The sequence below is a fragment of the Spermophilus citellus genome (genome assembly GCF_964194105.1).
Source record: "Spermophilus citellus genome assembly, chromosome: 4".
Lineage (NCBI taxonomy): Eukaryota > Metazoa > Chordata > Mammalia > Rodentia > Sciuridae > Spermophilus > Spermophilus citellus.
The window spans coordinates 43359169-43377943 of NC_138185.1; the positions used below are offsets into that span (position 1 = coordinate 43359169).

General features: G+C 40.5%; 1 protein-coding gene across 4 annotated transcripts in view; it reads left to right on the plus strand.

Moving 5' to 3' along the window:
• Window positions 1-18775, plus strand: part of KAT14 (lysine acetyltransferase 14) — a gene marked incomplete at its 5' end in the record, with an annotated part of 47783 nt that overhangs the window by 4323 nt on the left and 24685 nt on the right. For all 4 annotated transcript variants that reach the window (XM_081293251.1, XM_081293252.1, XM_081293254.1 and 1 more), the window contains one exon: window positions 11286-11407. In XM_081293251.1, coding sequence (XP_081149377.1) covers window positions 11286-11407 — 122 coding nt within the window. The remainder of the gene's footprint in view (window positions 1-11285; window positions 11408-18775) is intronic.

The window sequence follows — 18775 nt, forward strand, 5'->3', positions numbered from 1 at the left end:
AAGGACATGTCGTTCCCAGTGCAATGTCCGTAAAACTTGGGGTGCAACGACCATGTCAAAGGTTTACTGTTTAATTTGTGCAAGCCAAACTTGAGGTGAGTTGCCAGTTTCCAAAGCTGCAAGTGCTTGTATAATCATAGCTTTATCGCGAGCATTGCGGGCCTTAAGGCGGCAGAGAAACCACAAGCAGAGAACCATACCGAAGCAACACATTGCGCCAAAAATGCCTACCCCCACCCACTCTTTAAAAAAGGAAAAGGCAGAAGATATCCAATCAGTGAATTGACCCAACGTTATGGGATCAACGTGGGTACTATTCAAGACAGCTATCTGGGTTAGTTGAGACTGGATCATGTCTTCCGCTGCCATGGACCAATTTCCGGCCAAGTATTCTCCGATGATACGGGAGGCATTCCTGGAATCATTAAATCTGACAGAGGTTATGTATAAATGTGCACGTTGATCAACACAGCCCAAAAGCACCAAATCAGCCAATTCTTCTACCTGAGCTTGGAGTAAATCTATTCTTTGGTTGGCAGCTAAGATCCCTGACAAAATATGTTGATTAATTGTATTTTGGGACTCAAGTATCATAGAAGTTTGTTGAACAACTTGATTAACGGAGGCAGCAGTCTGCACTTGATTGGCCATGGCCACTCCGGCCGCGACCGCTGCAGCAGCAGATACCGCCACGGCTGTCACTATAGCAGCTGTGATTCCAAAATCCCTGCGGACTCTAAGTAGCTCAACAATGGGGAATTTATCAGGGTCCGCAATAACTGGGATTGGAACAAAGGTTGGAATTTTCATAACCACTGCTACAGCCGAAGAACCATCCCAACATTCAGATAAGAAACAATTAACATTAAAACAATCCAGCATTTCTGACGAGGTGTCATTAGCCAAAAGGAGTAAGAACGGAGATTGAACACAAACCGCTGCAGGGGGCAATGTGGCATTATCCAACAGAGAGTTGAACGAAACAGATGTGAGTCTACTACCTCGCTCACTCTCGTAAACAGTGCCAGAAACATTAGCCAACCAACTTTTGGCTCCCAGCAATTGAGTCAGTGCAGAAATATCAGCTGAAGCCCCCTTTGTGTTGGAAATCAGCCATTGAAACCAGGACCAACCCACTCCTGTAGAGGAGTTGGCACTGTTGCTAAAGTCATAAACATACCTCTTAAGAGAGGGGGAAAGGGAGAAACCTTTAGCAACTTGACGTTTCTCCCAAGAATAATCCTGACAAGGCGTGAATGTTGGGGGGAAACCAAGATTAGGGGTACAGTAAGGAGAAGCCTTAAAATGAGTGGCATAAGGAAGTCCACTAGAATATGGGGGCATTGGAATTAGTACCTCGGAGATACTAGCCAAGGTAGTTGTGGTTAAAGCAGAGCTATTTACGGAGGTTCCTGAGCCTGATTGTTCCCCTGAGACTACTTGGCCCAATACAGTACTGAGAATGCTCCCTGAGACTTGACTGGACTGCAATGGATTGTCCCAGTTAGTCAAATTCTTGGTCTTAAGACGGATACAATGAGCGTTCCCAAGGCTAAAACAAAACACTCCTGTGAGATTAACTTGAGATTGATTGTAAATGCGTTCCACGTCCCCTCTAGGAGAGGCACAGGGCGCAGACATCTCACACGAGGTAGAGAAAAGAGTGGGAAGGACACTGGAATTACCGTGAACCGGCATCGGCATTGGCCAAGCCCGTGCCACCGCCCACCATTGCATTGGTGTCGTCTGTGTCATCGGCATCAGCACCAGAGCCAGAGCACTCAGCAGAATGAAGATCCTCATCACGGGATTGCTGTGGTAATTCTTGTTGCTGAGTAGCTGGCGTCAGGACTCTTCTTGTCAGGCGTTCAGGGACCCACAATGGTTCCGTGCGATCCTGGGGAAAAACACATACGGATCCTCGTGCCCATGTCAGCACGGGGTCGGGGCCGTTCCATTGGCCCGTAAGAACATCTTTCCACTTAACATAGCCAATCACAGAGGGCTGAGGGAACACATGTCTATCGGCCGCAGAGCGACCATGAATATCCAAATTCAAAAAATTAATAGTAAAGAGAGCTAAGGACAAGCATTCTTTAGGAGTATGTCCAGCTCCTATTCCCCCTTTTTGTTTTTGTAAAGTTTCCTTTAAGGTGCGATGAGCACGCTCAACAATGCCTTGTCCTTGAGGATTGTAAGGCAGACCATGAGTAAGTTGCACTCCCATAGTAGAACAAAAGGACGTGAATTGTCTGCCAGTATAAGCAGGTCCATTGTCAGTCTTAAGGGACGTGGGCGCACCCCACGCCGCCCAGGCTTCCAGGCAATGAGTGATGACATTACGTGCCTTTTCTCCTGATAACGCAGAAGCATGAATAACTCCAGAGTACGTATCAACAGAAACATGGACATACTTGAGGTTACCAAAGTCAGGTATATGTGTCACATCCATTTGCCAGACAACCAGTGGCTTCAACCCCCGTGGGTTCACTCCATAAGTAGGGGGATGAAGAAATGTGACACAATGGGGACAGTGCAATACTATCTGCCGAGCATCTGCTCTAGAAATGGAAAAACGCCTGCGCAGTGTTAAAGCATTAACATGGAAATTTTGGTGAAACAATTTAGCCTCCTCTAAGGAGGAAGCCAAACAGATCAACTGACCTCGAGTGGCTGAGTCCGCACAGGCATTACCCTGTGATAATGGACCAGGGAGAGAGGTGTGAGCCCGGATGTGCACTGGATAAAAAGGAGCAGTGTGGCCACGGATAAGCTGTTGAAGCTGATTAAAGTAAGCAGATACATTACGGGCATCACTAATAGCTCCCACAGCCTCTAGGATTTTTAGTGCTTGCACCACATAGATGGAGTCCGAAATGAGATTAAAAGGAAAAGAACACTGTTTAAACACCTCAATAACAATTTGCAGTTCTACCCATTGTGGATTTCCAGGAGCAAATTGATGCTGGACAGGGGGAGAATCATTAATGACATAAGCTCCCATTCCAGACTTGGAACCATCAGTAAAAATATTAACAGCCCCCGGAATTGGACTGGATGAAGTTACTTTAGGGAAAATAATAGGATGTTCCTTAACAAAATGGAGTAACGGATGAGAAGGGTAATGATTATCAATATCCCCTTGAAACGAACAACATAGAATAGCCCAGTTATCTAGAGTAGCACACAAAACATTAAGTTGAGCTTTAGTATAGGGTATAATAAGAGAAGAAGGTGATTGTCCGAAAAATTGAATGCTTTGTTGAATCCCTTTAAGTGCTAATGCTGCAACAGCATCAGGATAATATTCTAAGGATTTTCCTGGGGATACATGTGGGTGTATCCATAGCAAAGGTCCATCTTGCCATAGTACTCCAGTAGGCTGCCGCATAGTGGCAAGCACACATAATTGAAAAGGTTTATCACTCTGGAGCCTGTATAAAGTGGCATGTTGTATAGCTTCTTCTACTGTCATAAGGGCCGCTCTAGCCTCTTTGGTGAGGCTACGAGGGGAAGTAAGATCTGGATCACCTTTAAGAGTAGCATACAAAGGCTGTAGTACAACATTAGAAATATGTAAATATCCTCGTATCCAATTAATATCTCTCAGCAGTTTCTGAAAATCATTTAGAGTTTGAAGATCCTGAGTTCGTATGGTGATTTTTTGTGGTTGTAATTTGTCATACCCAATTGTTGCTCCCAAATACTTAATAGAATCTCCTGTTTGAACCTTTTCAGGTGCTATATGCAGCCCACATTGTGCTAACAACTTCACGAGGTCGTCATAGGCCTCATGAACTGTTTGTTCTGATTTAGCAGCCAATAATACATCATCCATATAATGAATGATCTTGATGGAGGAGTACTTTTGTCTGAGGGGCACAAGTGTCTTCCCTACATCTGACACATTGTGGGACTATTAGTCATTTTCTGCGGCAACACTATCCACTCAAACCTTTGATCTGGTTCCTCGTGGTTACACGAGGGAAGGGTAAAGGCAAAACGCTGCGAGTCTTTAGGATGTAAAGGAATAGAAAAGAAACAGTCTTTAATGTCAATAACAATAATGTGCCAGCCTTGAGGAACAGAAGAGAGCAGAGGCAGCCCTCTCTGAATGGGCCCCATAGGTTGCATTTGAGCATTAACCGCTCGTAGATCATGCAGTAGGCGCCACTTCCCTGATTTTTTCCTAATGACAAATATGGGAGTATTCCATGGAGAAGTAGAGGGTTGGATGTGACCCAAGTCAAGTTGTTCTTTAACTAGAGCATGGGCTGTTGCCAGTTTAACCGAGGGAAGAGGCCACTGAGGCACCCAAACAGGCTCCTCGGTGAGCCATGCTATGGGTATTTGAGCCTCAGCGGCCCCTAGGAAAAACCCAGACCAAATCTGTCAAGCTTTTGATGACCTTGTACAGGATGCTTACGTCCCTGTAAATGTTTTCCTAGTCCTAAACGTGGCCTATACCCCATATTGTGCATAATTTGTTGGGACACTGGGGAATAGTCATTACTAAGAGTGAACCCCATGTCTTTCATCAGGTCACGGCCCCATAAAGAGATAGGTAAATTAAGTACATAAGGCTGAAAAGTACCATGATGTCCTTCCGGGTCCTTCCAGGAAAGATGTCTACAGCTAACCTGAGGAGCCTGGGCATATCCAAGTCCTCTCAGAGATTGATCAGAAGTCTGCACTGGCCATCCCTTAGACCAGTCCTTAAGTGCAATGATGCTACGATCTGCACCTGTATCAAGTAAGCCCACAATTGATTTACCTTCTATGCTTAATTCCAAAGTAGGGCGATTACTCATATCTAGTGACAAATAAGCACAATTCCCTCCGGTGGTACCAACCTCATTCCCTGTCCGTGACTTTGAGTCTGCAGGGAAATGATCATGTAAACTAGGCAAAACCAGTAATTGAGCAATCCGATCTCCTGGGGAGATGGACACAATGCCTTTTGGAGCTTCCACCATAACCTTTACTATCCCTACAGTATCAGGACTTATGACTCCAGGGAAAACATGAAGACCTTGCAAAATGGAAGATGCACGTCCAATTAGCAAACCTACAGTGCCAGGTGGTAGAGGCCCTTTGAACTCAGTTTCCACCAATTGGACTCCCATCTTAGGTGTTAACACGAGTCTGGAGGTGGAACAGAGGTCCAATCCCGCGGCACCTGTAGTGGCTCTCCGCGTTTCATGGGATGGCGTAGAGATGGCCATGTCTCGGGTTCGGGTGTGACATTCTCCACTGCCCCATATATTTGCGGGCCCTGGGGTCGGGGGCCCCGTCGGCCGTTTTTTGGCCCAGCTGAAATAAGCTGTCCATGGATGTCCCTCACTGATGTACACTCTTTTGCCCAATGCTTCCCCCTTTTGCACCTTGGACACAATCCCGGTGATCGAAGGCCAGTGGAAGGGCCACCGTGAGGAGGTCCAGTAAAATTGACATTTTTGGGACACTCACGTCTGATATGACCGGGTTGACCACAATGGAAGCATGTTCTGGCGGCAGGATTGCCCCCTTTTGCAATCCGAAGGACAGCAGCTGCAAGACCTGCATTAGTTAAAGGCCCTCCAATCTCTCTACACACTTTCATCCATACTTCTATGCCTTTGTTCTTATAAGGAGCGATTGCTGCTTTACATTCCTTGGTGCATTGTTCAAAGACCAATTGCTTAACAAGGGGCATGGCTCTATCAGGATCCCCAAAAATCTTTCCAGCAGCATCCACCATCCTTGCTACGAAATCTGAAAAGGGTTCTGTAGGGCCTTGTAAAATCTTGGTCAAATTACCAGACACTTCTCCTCTATTTGGAAGTGACTTCCATGCCCGAATGCAAATGTTATTAATTTGATCATATACCTCAGGAGGGAATCCTGTCTGTTGATTAGCAAATCTACCTTGCCCCAAAAGCATGTCCTTATCCCAATGAGGATGTCCTGCTGCATGGTTTTGGGCGGCCTGCTCTATTGCGCCCTCTAGCATAAATGCTCTCCAGTCCAAATACTTGCCCGGAGAAACACAAGCCCGAACAAGGCTAGCCCAATCAGAGGGAGTCATACAGAATCTAGACAGACTCTCCACCTGAGTTAATGTGAAGGCGGCATCCACCCCATAAGTGCGTACAGACTCTGCCAGGGTCTTCACAATTTTGAAATCTAAAGGCTCCGAAAATCTTCCCCTATTCTCATCCTGAAAAACTGGATAAGCAAGACCCATCTCAGCGTTAACAGCCTTCCATGTTTGAGCATGGAAAGCCCTCCCCGAAACACCCCCACCATACGGCGGTGGGTCCGGAGGATCACATTTCTTGAGCCCCGGTCTATCTTCATTCCCTTCTCCAGCAGCTAAACTCCCTAGCTGGCGAGACAGCCTCCCAAGCTCCTCCTCCTCATCCTCCTCTTCTTCTGACCCGCTTCCACATGGGGGTGTGCGCAGCGCACTGAGATCTGGATACAAGCGTTTCCTCCCCTGCTTCTCGCTCCGCACGCTCCCATCCTCCCGAGATACCTCACCTTTTGTCAGAGATAATCGTCTCCTCCCCTGTTTCACGCTCCGCACACTCCCATCCTCCTGAGATATCGCACTGCCTGCTGTCTCCGATTTCTCCTCATGTAACTTTTCTAAAACCTCCTGTCCTTTAGCAAGTGCGTCATGACATCTGCCATCTGTGAGGCAACTACGGACTATCTTCCAAAGGGGAATCACCCCACCCTCCAATATGCCCTGCTCACAAGCAAAGTCAAGATCCTTGCCCAATTTATCCCAACAAGGCATAGTAAGGCTGCCCGAATATGCAAACCACGGTGCAGCAACATCTACTTTCTGCAAAAATCTCTGTAAGATACTATGTTTCACTTTCAGGCCTTTGGAACGTAACAGGCCGTCTAGTGCCAGAAGAAGCGGGCTTGAAGATGTGACACCCATGACACAGCAACAGAACAGATACAGAGGACAAAACGAAAGTACACAGAAACAAAAGAAAAATACACAGTGCAGCTGCAATAAAATATGAGGCTCTCTCTGTCTTTGTAGAGGAGCTGACTCCGCTTTGATTGCGGGTCCCACTAACCGGGACTATCAGGTCCCGCCCACCGGGACTGTCGTGTCCCACCCACGGGGACTGTCGGGTCCCACCCACGGGGACTGTGGGGTCCCACTTACCGGGACTGTTCAGTGCACCACCTCTGACGACTTGCAAGTTTTGATTTTCCCGGGTCTCGGCACCACTTGTCGCGACCCCCTTGCCCGCAAGGAAGACGCAACACCGGGAATCTTCTTACAGCTGTTTATTCAAGCTCTCGAGAGTTCTTCTAATCTCCGAGTTCTTCTAATCTCCCAGAAGTCCCTCCCAGCCTTAATAAAGTATCCAAACACCCAATGCGAAGCTGCCACGTGGAGCTTTCTCGTAGGGTGTCAAAGAACCATGTGCCAACTCTCCCAAAGAAGGAGTTGTTTATCACAGACCACCACAAGGCCAGCGCCATCTTGTAATGGCGACCACAGTCCGCAGAAGCGGCTCGCCACACTTTTCTATTCTAGATCTTCGGTTACTGTGGTAAATGAGACCACAAAGGCCATTGTCCTCAGGCAACTGACATTCAACATTTACTTTAGATAATAAACAGATAAACATGATAATTACCCATAGCACTTACCACTTTGAAGAAAATAAACAGAATGATGAGAAGGATTTTAGATTATACCATTTTGGCCTTTATGGTGTTCCTTGTAAATTGTTGCCATAGCAGCCTGAGACTATTATCTTAATTACTAGTACTTTATTAGACTATCTCATGAAATCTGTCACTGGTGAATTTAGAAAACCTTTTTTGACTTGCCAAAAAAAAATTTATATATGTGTGTGTGTGTGTGTGTGTGTGTGTGTGTGTGTATGGAAATAAGGGAAGTTTGAATTGAGGATATAATCACATGAATATTATTGGGATAGTTTTCTCAACGTATACATGGGATATTATATGTAGGCAAATCATGTTAATATTAATTGAGCAGATTTATATTTAGCTAACAAGTGGATTCTCATAAAAGCAGTAAATGGAAGAGCAGCAAAATATGTAATTTGTCATTTTTAAGAATGGGTTTTTGTGGAGGTTGTTTTTAAAAGAAAAGCTAGCTTTTTTATTATATTGCTCAGAATATACAATATTGGCTCAATTTGCATATTTAATCAGCATCACTTGAAAAATATTTTTTCACTTCCAGAAGACTATCAACCGTGAAAAATACCCTGGTAGGATGAAGTGACAACTTAGGTCACACACATGGTTCTCGGCAAACTACTGACCAGTATTTCTAGTTACATCATCAAAAATCTGAAAGAATCAGTTGGTCTTAAATAATTCCATTGATGTCTCCAAATACTTAGGATATTGGAATGTGGACTTTCTCTTTTTTAAGTCTTAAACTCTGACTTATCAAAGTAATAAGTAGGCTAGGTATGGTGGTACATGCCTGTAATTCCAGCTTCTTGGCAAATTGAGGCAGGAAGATCAGAAGTAGAGATCAGCCTGGGCAATTAGCAAGACCTGTCTCAAAATGAAAAAATAAAAGATTGAGGATGTAGCCCAGTGGTAGAGCACCCCTGAGTTCAATCTGCAGTACTGCGGGGGAAGAAAAGTAATAAGTAGAAATGCTTTTGACAAATAGCATTTCATTTGTATTACAAAATACCAATAGTGAAGAGTCTGGTTTCTGAACCAAAAGGCCCCTTCCTTCTAAACCTCTTCCTCCTTGGTGACTCTTGAGAACAAATGTGATATATAGAAGAAAATTTATCAAACATTTAAGAGGGAGGGGACATTTTTGCATTCATGTACTAGAGACTCATGGCACAGGTGAAGATATCATGATCTCTGCTTATTTTTTTTTCCTGATTGTTTTTCAACAGATAGTTCCTGTGGCATTGCCAATCCTGAGCTAGGCTTTGGGGATACATTGATCCACGAGGCTGGCTTCATTACTGATGAGCTTAGTCTGGTACTGTGAGATTAGAAAACTCAACTGGAATTCATTCTTTCAGATCACAAATGCCAGAAGAGGTGGAAAAACAGGTCCTTTATGTATTAGAATATAGTTTGTCCAGTAAATAATATGTGATGATACTGAAAAATTATTTTCAAGTAGGTATGTGAACTTTAACTTGTAAGTCATTAAATAACTCAGGCATACAGGAAAGTACTGGAAATATAATAACAGATACATACCTATGTTTGAGATTGAGTGAATGCATGTTTCTGAATACTCTTGTATCTGAGAGTGGGCAAAACTCATTCTGTAATCAAAGTATTTATTGAACAGCATCCATCTCCAGAACTTTTATCTTCTCAAATTGAAACTTCACATTCATTAAACAAGTGCGGCCCGGGTTCGATCCTCAGCACCACATACCAACAAAGATGTTGTGTCCGCCGAGAACTAAAAAATAAATATTGAAATTCTCTCTCTTTCTCTAAAAAAAAAAAAAAAGAAAAAAGAAACTTCACATTCATTAAACAAGTCTCTGTGGGCATTAACTGTTAAAGAAGTAATTTGTAGGGGCTGATGTGGATCAAATGCAAAATTAAGAGGAAGACTTTTTTTTTTTTTCCTTAGAGGAAGACTTATAAAATCTGGTAATGGGGTGAGTTGTATAGTACACTCTCTGCAAGTGTTGTATGTTTAAGGATGGCAGAAATTGAAACTCAGTGAGGTATCAGAATTTCTGAGCCTATCTGATGTAGACATAGCTCTTCTCATAGAATTATTAGGGATTTAACGCTGTGAATAAGATGCTGGGGCCACTAATTGCAGTTTACCAGACTTCTAAAAGCTGAAGACTTCTCCTTATAGAAAAAAGGGTTATTTAAAAATCTTTTCTAGATTCTGTGTCCTCTTTTCTGTTTCTTTGGCCCAAAATAAGTTATGATTTTTATTAGGTGTAAAACATGGTTTTGAATAGCTTCCACAGTTTTGTCCACTTACATAAAATTACATATATAAAGCATCTACATAAATGTGAGTGCAAAGAAATGTGTTTGGGCAGCCAGTGATTGATTGAACCCCAAGCCTTCCCCATACCAGGCATGTGCTTTACCACTAAACTACACCCTATCCCTAAAAGTGGTTCTTTCTTTTTTGGGGGGTTGGGGGGATACCAGGGTTTGAACCTAGGCACACTCAGCCACTGAGCTGAATGTGTGTGTGTGTGTTTTGGTTTTTGTGTTTAATTTTTTCTATTTTATTTAGAGACAGAGTCTCACTAAGTTGCTTAGTGCCTCTCAGTTGCTGAGGCTTGGCTTTGAACTCGCGATCTCCTGTCTCAACCTCCCAAGCCGCTGGGATTACAGGCATGTACCACTGCATGCGGCAAAAGTGGTTATTTCTTTTCTTTCTTTCTTTCTTTTTTTTTTTTTTTTTTTTTTGTGGTGCTGGGGATTGGACCCAGGGCCTTTTGCATGCGAGGCAAGCACTCTACCAACTGAGTTATACCCCAGCCCAGTAATTTCTTGATGGTGGATTTCAGTGATTTTTACTTTTTTCTTTCCTCTTTTCTGTATTATTAAAATATTTTTCAGTGAGCATGTGTTATTGATATTCCTGGAATAAACTCCCTGTCCAGGGCCATGAATCCTTGTCTAAAAATAACTAGATTAGGAGTTTGCACACTAAGCTTTGGGGTGACTTGGAGCCCTCTGTGTATGGGTTGAGCAGCCAGGCCTTTTTAGTTCTCTGTCTCTTGTATGGTGGCGATTCCATTTGAAGAAAGGTTTCCATAGCTTACAAATGGCTAAATCACTGAGTATATAACCTCTAAGATTATTTTCAGCTCTGAAATTCTGATCGTCTTGTTTTTGCCCTATAAAGAGCTTTGAAAAATAGATATGCAGGGGTGATTTTCAAAATATTTTATAAAGGGTAGCACCATTTAGTCAAAAAATGCTGACTTGTGTAGGCATACAGTTGTCCAGTAGTTAACCCTTTATTTAGGGCTGCATTTCATAGAGGGTAGGGTGCTTGCGATAGTGCCTGTTCATCAATCCTCTGAGGTAACTTAGCTTAGCCACGCATCTGCCCTACCTGTGTTACGCTGCACGTGATATCTTACAAAAGCAAAAAAGAAAGCAAATAATTTACCCAGAATATGTCAAAGTATCATCCTTCCCTTATTCCACCATTCCTTACCATTCCTACTCAGAATTTAAACAATGCTTTAACCCCCTTCAAGATTAACATCCCTAATCATGCCTATCTCCGGACTCCTGTTTCATTTGTGTTTCAGGTTGTCATGTTGGCAATGTACAACTTGTCTCTGGAAGGAAGTGGACGTCAAGGTTATTTCAGGTGGAAAGAAGATATCTGCTCTTTTATTGAGAAACATTGGACTTTTTTACTAGGGAATAGGTAATGTGGTTTTTAAAATCTTATGCTTGAAGGATGTAAAAAACAAATATATATGATTTGACTCAGCCTAACATAGCCCTGTTATTAAGAGATTCTCAGGATTTGTTCGTGGAAATCATAAAGAATTTTTGAATTCCAGATATTTTTTTGTTGTTGTTTACTTTTTTAAAAAACCCTTTTTTAAATTTAAAAAAAAAAATTTTAGTTGTAGTGGGACACAGTGCTTTTATTCAGTTATTTTTATGTGGTGCTGAGGATTGAATCCAGCACCTCAAATATACTAGGTGAGCACTCTACCGCTGAGCCACAACCCCAGCCCCTGTTGTTTACTTTTTTAAGTTAGAAAGACTTGTTTATGAAAAATCAGAGTAGAATTATATGCTATAAAATTGTAGGTTTCCATAGTTCTCTCATTCTACTGCAGAGGAAAGTGTTGGTTTCTACCAACTATGATTTTTTTTTAAGTAATTCTTTGTTAAAAAAAAATTGAGAGTTTTACTAAATGGGGGATGTTCAAGTGATGGAGAAATGAGTATTTAATTTGGAAAAATAGGATTATTATGTCCTTTTAAAATCAATGACTTACAGGTCAGAAGATAAAAAAGGTAATGGCAGTTATTTATATTGCTCTTAATTAATTAAGGTATTATTAGAATTTGTTTTTATTAACTTGGAAAGGTAAATACTCTTGTATACTACTTGATATTTGTAGTGCTTAGCAAAGTCTGAGTGCATTAACATGTAAATGGTTTATTCATTAATTACTCTTTTTATAATTTTGCTTTAATTTTTGCTGGAGAGTGTTCCTTCTTTGGGTCATTACACATAAGGATCAGTATCTGTCTTAGGATGCACAGGCACCAAGACTATTTGTTAAAGATCTGTGCCAATTTAACAAGAATTTTATTGCTATTAGGTGAATTTTGTTGAAGATTCTGATTGTGTCTGAAGTCCTGTATAAGATTCATAAATCTTGCATAATTAGCTGGGTTTGGTGGCACATACCTATAATCCTAGCAACTCAGAAAGCTGAGGCAGGAGGATTGCAAGTCCAAAGCTAGCCTCAAAAGCAATTTAGTGAGGCCTTAAGCAACTTAGCAAGACCTTATCTCAAAAAATAAAAAGGCCTGGGAATGTGTGGTAATGTGTGGTAAAGCACCCCTGGGTTCAATGCCCAGAATCCCTGCCCCCCCCCCCCAAAAAAAAAAAAAAAAACCCAAAACTTACATACTTACATAGTTAGGTCAGTGTAGACACAATAGAGCTTCTGATAACTTCAGGTCAAATTGGGAATTGTACCTGTCCTCACTGGACTCACCACAGCCTCTGTTAACCTTCAATTCTGAGAAATCAGTTTGGCTCAGGTTACAGAGAAGAAGGGAAAGCAGTGGAAAGGAGGGGCATCCTCTAAAGATTTGCTGTGAAGAAAAAAACAAAATAGACTCAGAACATTTTATAAAATGGGATTATTTTAGTTATTGAGTTATTTAGTGCTGAGAGAAGAACTGACACTATGACTAGCTCTTTCTCATAAGGAAAGAACTTCTGTTGTCCTGGTTTAATGCTTTAGCGCTATTTATGGAACTTAATATACCCCATTTATAAGGGACAGAAAAGAGAAAAAACTGGTAAAATTAGATCTTGGATTTTTTTCATGATCTCTGAGTGCTGTTTTATTTAGTGGATTATTTTCTGGAAGAAATTGGATTTAAATAGCCTGCTCTTAAGAATATTGTTGTATTTTAATAGAAGTTGCTCAGTTTCATTTGTTCATTTCTAGAATATATTCTGAGAGGAATCAGCTAAAGCTTTTTTCTTTTTGACCTTCTAGTGAAAGGCATTCATTGCTTTCGAGCTTCTATGTAGCTTAACTATTAAACTAGAGGTATTTTGCTATATTGGCATATCACTTGAATTATTATTTACTTAATATTTCTATTTAATTCCAGTCACTGATCTGGGCATGGTAGTAAACGTCCCTAATTCTGGCATCTCCAGAGACTGAGGCAGAAGGATCGCAAGTTCAAAGCCAGCCTCAACAATTTGGCAAGGCCATAAGCAATTTAGCAAGATCCTTTCTCTAAATAAAAAATGAAAAGGGCTGGGAGCATGACTCAGTGTAAGTGCCTCTGGGTTCAATCCCTGGTACCAACAAACAAACAAACACACCCCCCCCAAAAAAAAAAAAAAACATACAAGAGCTTAATTAATTAAGGTTAATTGCCATTGTGCGTATGCTTATTTAATCTACTTTTACAATCCTGCTTTGAATTCTTGTAGAAGGTATAGTTTTTGATTACTGAAGAATATTTTGAATACTTTCTTCTATTATCATATTTCATTGACTTTTAGATGCATAATTTTCACATTTTGACATTTCTGATAGTTGGATACATCTTACAGTTGATGATATGTCATAATTTAAATTAGTAGCCAACTCTTTCATATTTGTACTTAAAATGGTATATCTTAAAGTCAATGAATGTTAGATTTGATGGAATGTGATAGAGTGCATTCATATGCATTACAATTCAAAAAACTGAGGAGGGTCCAGGGAAAACAGTATAGGAAGCACTAGAAATTTGTCTCCCCACCTAGACAACAGTAACATTGATAGAAATCTGTTTCTGAGAACTATTTTGGAACTCTGGAGTCTAATGAAGTCTTACAACTTCTAGGAGAAGGCTTGGACAATAAATTGTGATTTATTATGATCAGTTTAATTATTGACAATAACAACTACTCATCCACCACCTCCAGCCCTCATATAGGGAGCCATGCGCTTGTGTGTTTTTTGTTTGCGTTTGTTTTTGTTTTTGTACTGGGAATTGAAACCTAGGGAACTTTACCACTCAGGTATAGCCCCAGCCCTTTTTATTTTTTATTTTGAGCAGGATCTCCCTAAGTTACTCAGGCTGCCCTTGAACTTGAGATCCTTCTGCCTCAGCATCCCCAGTCACTGGGATTATAGTATATATTCAAAGAAATTGAAAGCAGGGCCTGAAAGCTGAGTTCACACCCATGTTCATAGCAGCATTATTCACAGTAGCTAAAATTCGGAAGCAATGCAAGTGTCTATCAAAAAATGAATGAATAGGCAAAATGGAGTATATACATACAATGAAATATTATTCACTTATTTATTTATGTATTTATGTGGTGCTGGGATTGAAGCAAGGACCTTGTGCATGTGAGGCAAGCACTCTATCAACTGAATTATATCCCCAGCCCTATTTATTTATTTTTTTAGTTTGAGACACAGTCTTGCCAAATTGCATAGAGCTTCACTAAATTGATGAGACTGGCTTGTAACTTATGATCCTCCTGCCTCAGCCTCTGGAGTAGCTGGGATTATAAGCCTAATACCACTGCATCCAGCATTATTCAGTCTTAAAAAAGAAGGGAATTCTGGCACATACTGCAACATAGATAAGCTCTGAGGATATAATGCTAAATAAAATAAGCCAGTCACAAGAATACTGTATGTTGGGCTGGGGATGTGGCTCAAGCGGTAGCGCGCTCGCCTGGCAAGTGTGTGGCCCGGGTTTGATCCTCAGCACCACATACAAACAAAGATGTTGTGTCCGCCAAGAACTAAAAAATAAATATTAAAAAAAAAATTCTCTCTCTCTCTCTCTTAAAAATAAATTATAAAAAAAAATACTGTATGTCTTCCATGAGGTATGTAGAATAATGAAAGTCATAAATAAAGAAAATAGAACAATGGTTGTCGGTCTAGGGAGGAGGGCAGAGGGCATAATTGGGAGTTATGTGTTTAAGGGATATAGGATTTGTTTTGCATTATAAAAAGAATTTTGAAGCTGGATGGGGGTGATGATTATAGAGGATGAATCTTCTATAATCAAGGTATTGGTAAGCTTGGTTCCTTTTTTTTTTTTTTGGTATCAGGGATTGAATTTAGGGGAGTTTAACCACTGAGCCACACACCCCAGCTTATTTGATATTTTATTTACAGATAGAGTCTCACTGAGTTACTTAGGCCCTGGCTTTGAACTCAGGATCCTCCTGCCTCAGCCTTCTGAGCCATGGGTTAGTTCCTTTTGAGGGCTGTGAGAAACGGTCTATTCCAGGCCTCTTTCTCAGCTTTGTTAGTCTCAGATAATCCTTGGCTTGCAGATGGCTTTCTCCATGTGTCTTCACATTGTCTCTCCTCTGTACACATTTGTCTCTATGTCCAAATTTTATTGGATAGTATCCAACTTAATGACCTCATTTTAACTTGATCTTCCTACAAAGATACTGTTTTCTCATTCACATGTCCTAGGGGTTAGGACTTCAGCATCTTTTTGTGGTGGGGAGGTAATAATTCAATCTGTGACAGTGATCATTAACTTTATGAACGCTTAAGTTATTCCAGCTTTCCCCCATTTAAATCAAACTTATAAAGAATTTTCTTATGTATTCATGCTCTGTAGTTTTGAGATTAGAAAATTTCTGAGGTCAGAGGATATACATATTTTGGATACAAATTATGAAAGTAACCTCTAGAAAGTATACACCAATTATATTCCCACTAAATTCATGATTGCTTACTTCCCAAACTCCCATCAACAACACATTAGTTTTTAAAATATTTTGAATTTTGTCAGCTTTTTGTTTATTTATTATGATTTTAAAAAAACAAACAAACTAAATTTACATCTCTTAGCTTTTATTTATTTATTTATTTTTTGGTACTGGGGATTGAACCCAGGGGTTTTAATCTTATACCCATCATTAAATATTTACCACTGAGCCACATTTCCAGTTCTTTTTATTTTTTATTTTAAGACAGAATCTCCCTGAGTTGCTTAAGATCTTGCTAAGTTGCTGAGGCTGGCCTCAAACTCGTGATCTTCCTGTCTCAGCCTCCTGAGTCACTGTGATTACAGGTGGACACACCACACCCAGTCCATCTTAGCCATTTTTAAGTGTTGCAGTTATGTGATACTAAGAATATTCACATTGTTATGCAACAGATCTACAGAATTCTTTCTTCTTGCAAATCTGAAACACTGTACCAATTAAACAACTGTCCTTTCTCCCCTCTTCTTAGCCTCTGATAATCATCATTCTACTTTCTGTGAATCTGACTCTTCTAGATAGTGGACTCCTATAGTATTTGTCTTTTTGTGACTAGCTTTATTTCACTTAGTATAATGTCCTCAAAGTTTGTCCATGTTACAGTCTGTAGTAGGATTTCCTTCCTTTTTAGGACACTGTGTGTGTGTGTGTGTGTGTGTGTGTACATGCAACTTTTTTTTTTATTATTATTTTTTTATTGGGAATTAGACCCTGGGATAGTTGGTTCACCCTTTACCACTGAGTTACATCCCCAGCCATTTTTATTTTTTATTTTGACATGGTCTTGTTAAGTTACTCAAAGTTCCTCAACCTCCAGGGTTGCTGGGAATACAGGTGTGTGCCACCACACCCAGCTACATACAACATTTTGTTTATTCATCCATCCCTACTTGAATATTTGGGTTGCCTCTATCTTTGTTAATCTTTTTTGAGAAGCTGAAAAAGAATCATTTCTCTTTGTAATCTTACTTTGTAATTCCAACATTCCCAACCTTCTATTATCTGTTGGGCAAAGTGAGGTTTGGGAACCCATGAGGCTTATACCATCCACTCTTATTTGTTATTCAATAAAAAGGTACATATAGGGCTGGGGATGTAGCTCAACCGGTAGCGCGCTCGCCTGGCATGCATGTGGCCTGGGTTGGATCCTCAGCACCACATACCAACAAAGATGTTGTGTCCGCCGAGAACTAAAAAATAAATATTAAAAAAAAAAAAAAAAGTACATGTAGTAGAATGGATTTTAAGCTTTTTGGTCTCAGGATCCTTTTATACCCAAACATTATTGAGGATCTCAAATAGTTTTTGTTTATGTTGATTATTGCTATTGATATTTTCTGTTTTAGAAATTGAAGCAGAAAATTTTAAAATATTTATTAGCCTGACACAGTGGTTCAGGCCTGTAATCCCAGCATTTTGGGAGGCTGAGGCAGGAGGATCACAAGTTCCAAGCTAGGCTCAGCAACTTGTTGAAACACACCTTGAAATAAAAAGGGCTGGAGATGTAGTCCAATGGTAAAATGGCTCTGGATTCAATCCTCATTACCACCCAAAATTTTAAAATTAATTTATTTATAAAGAATAATAACTAACAAATTTCTTGTTAACATAATATTTTTGTAAAAAATATTTTCCAAAACAAAAATAATAGCAAGAAAAGTCACATTGTTTCCTTTATTTACTGATCTCTTCAATGTACGGCTTGTAGAAGATGTATTCAGTGTATTGAATATCAAGCTATAAAATTGCTGGAAAACTACTACACACTTAGTGTGAAAAAGGCAAACAGCATCTTATTTTTGTTATGAAAATAATTTTTATCTCATGTATTCCTGACAGGCTTCAGCCCTGGGGTCTCAGGACCTCATCTTGAGAATTGCTGGTACAGCCAAGCTAAGCTGGTGTCAGCCATTTTGGAAGGCATGATATTTCACTTCTTTTTCTTGAAACCATGATGGCCAAATTAGAAACACCTTCCTTTGAAAGAGTGAATTTTTTTTTTTTTTTTTGTACCAGGGATTAAACCCAGAGGTGCTTAACCACCAAGTCACATCCCTAATCCTTTTTATATTTTATTTTAAGACAGGGCCTCACTAAGTTGCTTCAGGCCCTACTAAGATGCTGAGGCTGGCTTTAAACTTGCAATCCTCCTACCTCAGTCTCCTGAGATGCTGGGATTACAAGTATATACTACTATGCCTGGCAAAAGAATGATTTTCAAGTGATGGGTGAGGTAAGAAAACAAATAGAGTGGTTTCTACCTTAGTTTTATTCCTTGGGTGAGACAGAGGGTTTTGGAAAATTTAGAAAAAAGTAGGTAGTAGGAGAGGTTCCCTGGGACCAAGGGCTAATGTTAGAAACCAAGTTGTTATTCTCCCCATTTTAGCTTTCCATTACTGTAAGGGAATATCTGACATAAGATATTTATGAAATAAAGAGGTTTATTTTAGCTCAAGGTTCTTATAGGTTCAAGCCAAGATTGTATGTATGGCCCCTTTGGTTTAGGCCAGTGGTTAAAGCAGGTGGTCACATCTCAAGCCAGGAACAGAGAGAGAAAGGGAAGAGAGAGACTAGGGTCTTATAGTTCTCTTTGAGGGCACACCACCAGTGACCTAAGACCCACCTCTTAAATGTCCACAGTACCTCCCAATACCACTGTGTCAGGGATCGAGCTTTTACATATGGACCTTTGGGGGACACTCAGCCAAACTGAAAAACACTGAAGAAGTGTTTTGTTATGTTTTGTTTTGTTTTTTAGAATTTTTTGTTCACTTACATTTTCAA